The following is an 11,339-nucleotide window of genomic DNA, read 5'->3' as shown; positions in this document are numbered from 1 at the left end:
TGCTGATATAAATGTTAGAATCACAGTTCCCAGAATGACAAGTGGTGCTACATTTCTCTCTCTCTCACCAAACACAGGTTCTGAGAAAGAGACACACCAAAAACACAGCCCTCAGGCGCAGCAAGAGGCGCTGGGCCCCGATTCCGTGCTCCCTGATGGAGAACTCATTAGGCCCATTCCCACAGCACGTCCAGCAGGTACCTTGCATATTGTTTGATTTGACACGTTGGAGGGTTTTTGTTTGTTTGCTTTTACATTTCCCGTTTGAATTGTGCAGTAACTGAACTTATTGGTACTAATAAGGATCATCTATTTACCAGAGTAAGGGCCTGTGGAAGTGAGGCAGTGTAATTTGTTGCTTTCCTCCAGAAACTGTAGTTAGCACTTAGAACGTTTCGTATTTTGAGTTTCTGGGGCTCTTAGGCCTATACCCAGATTTTCCTAAATACCCTACCATCCTAGCACTCACGTGCAGAGGGCATGCTTACCCATTTTGCATAATTTAACTTTCCATTTCTCATGTAAGCTTTCCAAAAAAGAGTCCAATATTTCTGTTTACCGCAAAGGTAGCGTCACCGCCCCATAGCTGGTGTGTAAATCTAGGCCAGCTTTAAAACTATTGAAGAATTAATTGTGGGAAGAAACTTGTAGTATTTTTCCCTTATTTAATCACAAAGTTTTTCAAAATTACCAAAACTATTACTGTCATTTATATAGGAATAGGGACAAGTGGATAAGAATTATAAAAGTATATTTAACTCCATGAATTTTCCTTAAGTATGCAGATAACACAAAAGAATTTGGGATGAAGTTAGTGAGAGAGTTTGTGGCTTTGTACATTCAGAATATGAATAAGAATTTTAAAAACGTGGGGCGTACTGGGTAGATAAACGGAGGAAAGAAAGAATAGATTAGTAGGAAAGAAAGCAGGTGATAAACAAATCAACCATGACAAGATTTTAGGTTGAAGATATTTTTTATCCTAAATTGTCACTCGTTGCTGTAGGTCCAATCTGATGCCGCACAGAACTACACCATCTTTTACTCGATAAGTGGCCCAGGAGTGGACAAAGAGCCCTTCAATTTGTTCTTCATAAATAAAGACACTGGGGATATCTTTTGTACACGAAGCATAGATCGTGAACAATATCAAGAGTTCCCGGTAAGATTATTAGATTACTTTTTTTTTTGAGGTTGTTATTTATATATTTGTTCATAATTGTTTTGTTTTAACTTTTTATTGATTAAGTTATGACATATGTGTCCTTAAGAATTATGTTGTTTATGACGGCTTTAATATTTTCAGCATTGTTTATGTATTAGAAGAATCAATAATTTGATTTCATATTTTTTATAGATAATGTGTAATATAAACTTCAAATTTCTATTGATGCCATTGATGAAGAAAGACAATGGATATGTATTCTTCCCTATAGAGTTTGTGGCTTTGTACATTCAGAATATGAATAAGAATTTAAAAATCATGGGACATATTGGGTAGAAAAGGGCAGACAAGTGGGGGGAGAACTATAGAAAATATGACAGAATTTTAAAGGACAGGTTTTGATCTAGGGAATCCGAGGACAACAGCAGTTAATTTTATTGAGTTCAAAGTTCCCTACAATAACATAGTTGAATTATTCTCAACCCTGCCTGTACTTTATAAATGACATGAGAACTTAAAAAAAAATTATGCTGCTCTGGCCTATCCCCAGAAATTCTGATTTAATCGTTCTGAGATGGGGCCCAGCCACAGAGAAGATAGATGATAGGGACATAGAAATGCCATAAATGCTAGAATTTGGCAACTGACTAAAAAGGCTAATGAAAGAAAGGGAGGAGTTATGTACCTGGAATTTTAATTCTGGTTCATTTTAGAAGATGGTTACAGTAGGGAAATCAGGGAGAGCTAGTTGCATGGAGAAGAACTGAGTTAACATAGATTTCATTTTGGGCAGGTTTAGTTGGTTCTATCAGTGAAGAAAACCTATTGAACTCAAGAACCATTCATTGACCACTTAACCATGCACAAACCACATAAAAGTACAGAAATAATTTGATGGTGTTTAAAGGGAAAGGACATTAAATGCTGGCATTTTCTGCCAAGGTATATCATTTTGAGTTGTGTATGTATTTATTGGCATTTTTATTACATACGAAATGCATGTTTTTGGTAGAAAAATGAGAAAATTCAAGTAAATAGAGAAAAAAATAATTGAGTCACCCAGAGATAGTTGATATATCAACTGCAAGTAAATAGAATTGTTTTTTTATAAACTTAAAAAAAACTTGTTATTAGCATAACTGGGGGAAGTCTACATGCATTCTACTGAGAAGAACAGCATGCAGTTAGCTCAGGGAATGGACCGCCTCACTCAGCTGGCGTGCATGGCACTGGGAGAAGAATGAGTGTTGAGGGAAGATTGAAGCCATACAGCTGGCCTAGACCGTGCTGGAGTGCTGTCTCTCCGTGGCCTAAGTTCTTAGTTACATACACCTTCTAGACATGTTGTCTTTCCCCAGCGGCCAGGTTTAATTCTGTGCATATGTGTTATGTAAGAGTGAGCTGTTGGTGTCTGTCTGCCTTCCAGGTGTATGCCTACGCCACCACCGCCGATGGGTACGCACCCGAGTACCCACTCCCCTTACTGTTCAAGGTTGAAGATGATAATGATAATGCCCCGTATTTTGAAAACAAAGTGACTGTCTTCACTGTGCCGGAAAATTGCAGAACTGGTAAGTTCACAGTTTAGGAACACACTATAGATTTTTTGCTCCAATTGAGTAACTCATTACTGTTTTAAGCAGTTTATGCTAAACATGTTTCAACGCTTGCCTTTCAAGGATATTCCACATAAAACTTTGTAGTCTGATGAGATCATATCCTCCCCCAATGCAAACCTGTTGGTGCTCATTTTGCTATGCACATATAGGAGGCAGCTAATGCATAAAGTCACTAACTTTGTTAGGTTAATCCACAATGAATATGAATGTGTGACAAATGCTGTTTATATTTTCTAATTTGACCTGGTACATATCAGTCACAGGTGTATGTATAAAGCAGAATCATTTGAATATTTATAAAGTCTCGCTACATTTTTAAGGACCTAGAAATATATTATGGGATGGAACGGCGAGTCTGACTTATAACAGTATACATTGCTTTACTGGGCATATTTTCAGACAGAATGAAAAGAATAACCTAAACTTGTTTGGTGCTCTGGGCTGCCCAAACTGTGATCTGGGTACACGCAGGGGCCTGCCAAGACTGACTCGTTTTTAAAAAACCTGCAAGAAATGTTGTTCTTAGCTCCTCTAGTCTGTTGCCATTGCATGTGTATATTTAATATTATTCTCCTCAAATAAGCGGCTTGTTACAGCCACATTCAGTACACTGGTTTCTGGGCCACAGAGCTCAGCCCGAGGCAAAATGTCTGTGTCTAACATTGATTAATAATTACTTGCATATATTAATAATTCAGCATATTTATTAAAATATAAAAGCATAACATCTTTATCATATGCAAAGCTGTACTATTCCTCTAATTAACATCATCAGGTTGAACTATAAAGGAAACAAGGTATACAGAGACGGTCCCATCCAAAAGTGGCCTGTGAACGGGGGGCGGGGGTTGGAGAACCACTGTTACCAAGGGTGGGGTGAATGTTCTCCTAGATCTAGCCCACAAATCATGTTATTCATTGCAGTCCCTTAGCTGAACGTTCAAAGTCAGGGAAGCTCAGAGTTGTGTTTGTTTTTTTAAATATATTTTATTGATTTTTACAGAGAGGAAGGGAGAGGGATAGAGAGTTAGAAACATCGATGAGAGAAACATCGATCAGCCGCCTCCTGCACACTCCCTACTGGGGATGTGGCCACAACCCAGGTACATGCCCTTGACCGGAATCGAACCCGGGACCCTTCAGTCTGCAGTCCGACGCTCTATCCACTGAGCCAAACCGGTCAGGGCAGGGAAGCTCAGAGTTTTGGAGAGCACTTACACTCTTCCACTTACCGATAAAAGATACACTTGTGGTTTGGGGGAGAACATGCTACAGCAATGCCCTGCTTTTCCTGTTGTTTGTAACGCTGCTATTTAAGTTATTGACAAATCGGACTTCTTTAAACAGGGACTTCTGTGGGGAAGGTGACTGCCATCGACCTCGACGAACCTGACACCCTCCACACTCGTCTGAAATTTAAAATCTTACAGCAAATCCCGGACCAGCCCAGGCATTTCTCCATCCACCCAGACACGGGCGTCATCACCACAACCTCACTCTTACTGGACAGAGAAGTAATGAATCGATTACTTTCCCGGTCACTAGCCTATATTCAAACTGATAATGAGCCCCCGGAGGAATTACATAGGCCCCGGGCCGCTCTCCAAGCATGCTTCCCAACAGGCCTCCGCTAGGTTAGGGCTCCTCCGCTCGCTTCCTTCGTCTGTGCAGAGGATTTGGGGAGGGACAGAGTGTGAGATGGGGTCTCACCTGAGGTTACTGGCTTGACTGGATGCCGACATAGAAAAAAATGACTTTTAAAAAGTTTTGAAAGGTTATCAGCCTCCCACTGTTCTGACTGACCAATCTCTCTCTCTACTTTTAGTTTTGCTCATTTTTTTTTAGGGGGAGGGGATGTTCATCAATGTTCCTTTTCCCTTTTTTCAGAAATGTGATACATACCAGTTAATAATGGAGGTTCGAGACATGGGAGGCCAACATTTTGGTTTGTTTAATACAGGAACAATCACTATTTCACTCGAAGATGAAAACGATAATTCACCGTATTTTACAGAAAATGCTGTGAGTATATCTCTGTATTCACTTATCTAAGTTCATTCACCTCTTCAAAAAACAAATCTGGAATGTGGTAGCTCTGTGAGAGTACAATTTTGGTTTTAATAGCTACCACTTCAAAATAAATAGGCAAACATAATAGGATTTCTTTAAAAATCACTGAAGTGCCTGCCAGTTTTTCAGGATAGAGGGAAATGACTGTTTCCTTGGCCACATGAAAGCTGCTTGGCCCCTGAAGCCGTTCATGTATGTAGTGTGTTCTTGGATGCCATGCTGTGGCATCAGATTCCTTTGGATTTAAATACCTCTCATAGGATGAAGGAGAAGAGGCCCTCTCTCTGTGTCACTTATATTTCAACATCTTAGGGATAAAAAAAGACGCACTGCATCCCTTTGCTCTGCTGGGGAGTCAGTAGTCTCTGGGCAGGCCCCTCACACGTCAGGTGTGGAGCGAACTTTCCCCTCAGCACTACACAAAACAGGAAGCATAGATAGGAGGAACATTCCAGGAAATACTTCTTCTTTCTGGTCCTTTTAGAAAGTGGTCTTCATTTTTTCATTAATGAATATCAGAGTACAAATCAAAGAAGGGAATACCCGCAGTGATGAGCCATCCATACAGTTGTCTTACATTAATTGCTGTAACTTGTAAGGATAGGACTGATTCCACATTTCTTATGAGAGAATGGAAGGCCAGTTAAGTGATGTGCTTCTGATCTCATTCATATAAACCAAGTGAGAGGATGTGGTATGTGTGTTCCCCCACGTCCTGCATGGTTCAGGGTTCAGGATCTGGGAGAGGAGCCACACACAAATGAAAGAGAAGAGACAAGAAATAATAATTTGGAAATATTGGGGGGCCAGGCGGGAAAGCCCAATGCAAGAGAAAGTACTTCCACTGGTGCCCAGGCCTTACCAACCTTTTATTCAAGGCTGCATGCATCTCCCCCGTCACTTTTCCTTAATAATGCTTGAAAGGTGACTGCTGCCTGAAGGGTTCGAGTCCTTTTAAGACTCTTCATTCCGCATCTGCAGACTAGAAACAAGCATATGAGAACAAAAATTAGATAAGCAATAGTGGTTATGCTGACAGGCAGATGAATCAGTCTGAAGTAAGTTTCTTTCTGAGCCAACAGTTCTTTGAGTCCCAATTTCAATGCCCAACAGTTCATGTGTCCGTGCCAGCACTGATCTGCTAGTTCTGGATGGAGGGCAAACGTGGCAGTGCAGGTCCGACCTTCTCTGGTTTGGTCCTGGGCAACCTGCAGCGACGCACAGCTGCCGACTGCTAGCGTGGCAAGGCGTCTTCACCAGCTCCACCTCTGAATGTCTCTCTCCTTGTCTTCATGTGTTGTCAGTTCCTCTCTCAGATTCATGGCCGCAGGAATCCACACGGGCTTGGAGAGATTTTCTGGAAATACACAAACATATTATCAGCCAAAGGTTAATAAGGAAGTCTTTACTTAAAATTAGACTTGGGATTCTTTCTTTTCGTTGTGCCCAAACCGTTCTCCTTCGGCTTAGACACCACGTGTGTTTTCATGGGTGTCTTGTCCTCAGCATTACAAGTGAAAAATTAATTTTTAAAGTAAAATTTTCTTGATGTAATTTACTCACAGGGGATTATTCCACTATCCCCCTTCCTTTTTAATTTAAATGATATTAAGAGGCTTTTGGAAATTTTGCAATGCAGTCTTGATAATTTTTTATTTTAATTTTATGCACAAAAATATGACTACTTTGGATTCATTGCATGTTAAGCAGTTTTTGAACTATGAGATAAACCATTTGTTAAAAAAATAGTTAATACTTCAGGAACAGTTTCCTGCCCAGTACAACAAAGTTTTTATGAATATTCATTTATTTTAACTAGCCAATTTAAATCAATCTGAAATAAGGTTTATTTTTTTTCCAACTTGTCCTTGGTTATAGAATGTAAATGACATTAATTAAATTTTTGCTATTAATTTTTGAATAACTTCACATAAGTGTTCTCAGGGAGGCAAAAACACAAATTACTTACTTTTACTTCTGAAGCCTAACACGCCCGCAGGAGGAAAACTGGCGTTAGACTCAAGATCTGTTTTGCTTCTAGAGCTCTGGGCTGACCTCCTTCTCTGAGTTCACCCTGCATCTCTAGCCGACTCTGATTTACTGCTATTTTAGTCTCAGATGCTTCCATAACCTTACTTATTTTTTGGAGGTGGGAAGAAACTCTGATTTAATTTCTAAAAAAAAAGAAAAAAAGAAAAACTATTTTCTTAAAGTGTTTGCCAGTGAATCAAAAGTAAATTTTTAAATAATTGGCATAATAAACAGATCACCTAGTAAAAATAAGAAATCAATGTAGGATATAATAATCTATAAATATTGAAGGCTAAATATATAACTATAAAGCATTTATTAACTGCTTGCTATATCTGAAAGCATTTATTAGCTGCTTGCTATATCTGAACTGTAAATGTTATAGATTCAGAATAGAGACAAATATGAGTAGGAAAATTGCCTCAGAGAAGTAGGAAAGTTAAGGTATAAGTTAGTCTTTCCAGGGTCAATAAGATTTGAAAAAATAGTGAGGAAAGAAGTAAACTATAATTCTTCCCAATATGTGATTGCACATTTCCATATTACTTTGCTTTCTTTTACTCTAAATATAAGTTTTAGAGGAGAAAATCATATTGTTAAAGCAATACATTTATAATAACAGCCGGCAACTTGTTTAGTATTTTGCAGAAGTAGAAGAAAACAGAATTGACGTTGAGATTTTACGAATGAAGGTTCATGACCTGGACCTGCCAAACACCGCTCACTCAAAGGCTGTGTACACAATCCTACAGGGAAATGAGAACGGAAACTTCAAAATCAGCACAGACCCAAATACAAATGAAGGAGTCTTGTGTGTTGTCAAGGTAAACAAACAAAAGATAATAATCTAGCAATACTTTAATCGGTGTCTATCAATAGATATATAAAATTCTAACTTAATTGATGTATAGGCATATATATATACACGTTTCTGTGTCACATGACTAGAGAATGACAATGCAATGCTGCAATGATTACAGTGGTTTAAACAATTATTGTTGTTGTTGTTATTATTATTATTATTTCACCCTCATTTTCTCTCTTAGAGGAAGGGCATAGCAGGCTCAGAACTCACTGTTCCACAGATGAGCGAGCCACGGCGGAGAGATGTTGGCTTAGTAACCAGATATGAGCTTTGGAAGCACTCTTTGACACCTGTTTGTCCAAATATTCCTTGTCTTTTTTTTTGGGGGGGGGGGTGGAGGAGAACTTCCAGATTTCTATCTATTGTTTTCTTTTTCTGTTATCTTGATAGATTTCAGTCTCTAATTATTTAACTATTGTTCTGGATTCTTTCTAATGATTCAGTTCAGGACCAAGCATTTTGTTTAAGAACTAAGCAAACCAAATATAATGTGCTTTGAAAGTTGCTGCTAAATAATATAATTATGTCTTTTAACTCATTTACTCAGATAACTGCACCACTATAGCCAAATCTCATATGCTAGCAGTCTATCTATTTTATATACTTAGCTTGAAGGGACTTTTGCTGTTTTGGTTATCACTGTTATGCCATCTGATAAGTAATGAAATAAATGGTAATCTATTTGAATTTAGTCAAACACTTATTCTGTATCCCTATTAATATTTAAACTTAAAATGAAAAAAAATGAAAAGAAAAACAAAGGCAGGACCTTCCCCCCAAAAAAGTGTGAAGAAAAATTAGTAAAATTTTAAAAACAGAAATTTTGCATGTGACAGTCTTTGTCATGATATGAAGCTAATTATTAGTCTTCAACTACATTAGCACCTTCTTTTGGTAACATTGTGTACATAAAAATGATATTCCTTTTTGTCTGAAAAGTTGGAATCATGATTATAAGTCTTCTATCTATAGTGTTTTATATTGACTAACTAAAGTATTATTATTTAACAGCCATTGAACTATGAAGCCATTCGCCAAGTTATTTTGCAAATTGGTGTAGTTAACGAAGCACAGTTCTCCAAAGTACCAAACTCACAACCTCCTTCTATGTGCACGACAACTGTCACTGTTAAAGTTAAAGACAGCGATGAGGGCCCTGAATGCCAACCACCCGTAAAAGTCATTCAGAGTAAAGATGGCCTCCCAGCTGGCCAAGAACTCCTTGGATACAAAGCCATGGATCCAGAAACACGCAGCAGCGAAGGCTTAAGGTAATGCATTTTTCAAAAAGCTCCTTATTTTGAATTGTGATGTCAATTGACTTCAAATTTAGGAAAGTTCTATATATTTTTCAAAATGACAGGTTTTGAGATGATGTCCGTTTTTGGTTTGAGCATTTACATTTGATTTCTTAAAATTAGGTATAAGAAGTTAGGAGATGAAGATAACTGGTTTGAAATTAACGAAAACACTGGTGACTTGAAAACTGTAAAAGTGCTAGATAGAGAATCAAAATTTGTGAAAAACGACCAATACAATGTTTCTGTGGTTGCAACCGATGCAGGTAGGTGCAATTTTATAGAAATAAAATATAAACATAGGATATGGTTTAAAGAAAATCTTGGGGGGAAAACTTGCTTATTTCCAGATCAAAATTTATTGCAAAAAATGTTTGCATTATGATTGCATTGCTTTTTGGAGACCACCCAATTTAGGCCCCCAGTGCATTGATAAGGCAAAGCCGGATGTGGGAGTCCAAAGTTCAAGTTCAATATTACTGACCTCTGCCTTGGACATGGGGCTTCCTCAAGGACTGCCACTTTTTTCCAGAATTATAGATTGGGATTACTATGTCTTTTAAAAAATATATGTTTTTATTGATTTCAGAGAGGAAGGGAGAGGGAGAGATAGAAACATCAATGATGGGAGAGAATCATTGATGGGCTGCCTCCTGCACGATCAGGGATGGAGCCCACAACCTGGCCCTGTGCTCTGACCGGGAATCGAACCATGACCTCCTGGTTCCTAGGTTGACTCTCAACCACTGAGCCACCACGTCCAGGCTAGATTACTATGTCTTGATCAGGCTGAAAAGGTTCAAACCACTTAAAACAGTTGGGTTCAGGGCAGGTTTGTTTTTTCCATGAGGAATAAAACTTTTGTCCTATTTCCTAAAGAAATGATCAAGCAATGACTCTCGAACAAGTCTTTTGCTGTAGTTTGCAATCCTTTGCCAGGGTTAGTTCTAGAGCCTGTCTTGTGAAGAAATGTTTTTCAAATGTCATAAAGTAGCCTCTCAAAACCTGTGAGCATATCCTGCAGATGGAAGCCATTCTGAACATGGAACAGTGTTGTGTGGTTAGTGTCTTTACTGGCCATTGGCTTTTCTTTTCGTAATGCAGTGCTGGACTCGAGGTTTGCTTCAAAGATGGCTGTCTGTCTTGAATAAATATGTTGCAGCCAGACTGCTCTCCCCACTCCTCGCTCTTTACATTCCTGTGCTTATGTTTTAAATTCACCAATAATGAGCCTGGGCCCTGACCGGTTTGGATCGGTGGATAGAGCGTTGGCCTGTGGACTCAAGGGTCTCAGGTTTGATTCCTGTCAAGGGCATGTACCTTGGTTGCGGGCACATCCCCAGTGGGAGTGTGCAGGAGGCAGCTGATTGATGTTTCTCTCTCATCGATGTTTCTAGCTCTCTATCCCTCTCCCTTCCTCTCTGTAAAAAATCAATAGAATAGATTAAGAAACGCCAGAGTTCTGGGGAAGGGAAAAGGGGGGGATGGTGCCTGAAAAGCAGACTTTGAGGCTGTGAATGTCCCAAGGACAGAGTCGAAACCAGAGTTGCAGAAAGGTGTGGGGGTATTGCCCAGCCAGTGTGGCTCAGTGGTTGAGTATCGACCTATGAATCAGGAGTCATGGTTGGATTCCCCGTCAGGGCACATGCCTAGGTTGCGGCCTCGATCCCCAGTGTGGGGCGTGCTGGAGGCAGCCGATCATTGATTCTTTCTCATCATTGATGTTTCTACCTCTCCCTCTCCTTTCCTCTCTGATAATAATAAAACAATTTTTTTAAAAAAAGAATGAGCTGTGAGCCCCTAGGATCCCCCTCACCCTGCTCTCAGGCTTCCCTTCCCTCCACCTAACCCCACCTCACCCCACCCCACTGCACCCTGTGAGCCATGTAATTTCTTGTTTTTTAAAAACAAGTAAAAGACTTGTTTCTTTTTCAGAGTTTCCTGAGGGCATTTTGCAACCCTAATGGTGTCCAGTCTGGCCGTAACATTGGTCAGGCAGAGGCTGAGACTGGCTCACCTACCTTTAATGTAGTTCTTTCAACATAGAAAACAAAACAAACAAACAAACAAACAAAAAACTACCAAAGAATGGGGAAACCACTAACTGAGAGACAGAATTAATATTGCCATTATTCCCTATCTTGGGTGAACTGCTGCTCCTGTCTAAGTAAAAGTGAAATCTGACTGGTTCAAAGCCACAACTATGCTGTCAAACAAGAATTTATATCTACTAATTCATTCCACAAATGTTGATTGTCTAGACAAGTTACGATGGAAACTAGAATTCATAA

The 11,339-nt window shown here is 39.2% G+C and overlaps 1 protein-coding gene across 1 annotated transcript in view; it reads left to right on the top strand.

The window, feature by feature from the left end:
- Nucleotides 1-11,339, top strand: part of DSC1 (desmocollin 1) — a 21,172-nt gene that overhangs the window by 4,608 nt on the left and 5,225 nt on the right. Inside the window, exons 4-11 of the mRNA XM_015565691.1 lie at nucleotides 78-197; nucleotides 1,007-1,162; nucleotides 2,592-2,736; nucleotides 4,132-4,298; nucleotides 4,672-4,806; nucleotides 7,524-7,709; nucleotides 8,762-9,021; nucleotides 9,172-9,314. Coding sequence (XP_015421177.1) covers nucleotides 78-197; nucleotides 1,007-1,162; nucleotides 2,592-2,736; nucleotides 4,132-4,298; nucleotides 4,672-4,806; nucleotides 7,524-7,709; nucleotides 8,762-9,021; nucleotides 9,172-9,314 — 1,312 coding nt within the window. The remainder of the gene's footprint in view (nucleotides 1-77; nucleotides 198-1,006; nucleotides 1,163-2,591; nucleotides 2,737-4,131; nucleotides 4,299-4,671; nucleotides 4,807-7,523; nucleotides 7,710-8,761; nucleotides 9,022-9,171; nucleotides 9,315-11,339) is intronic.

Source organism: Myotis davidii, unplaced genomic scaffold, assembly GCF_000327345.1.
Source record: "Myotis davidii unplaced genomic scaffold, ASM32734v1 scaffold520, whole genome shotgun sequence".
Taxonomy (NCBI): domain Eukaryota; kingdom Metazoa; phylum Chordata; class Mammalia; order Chiroptera; family Vespertilionidae; genus Myotis; species Myotis davidii.
This window is presented reverse-complemented; position numbering and strand designations above follow the sequence as displayed.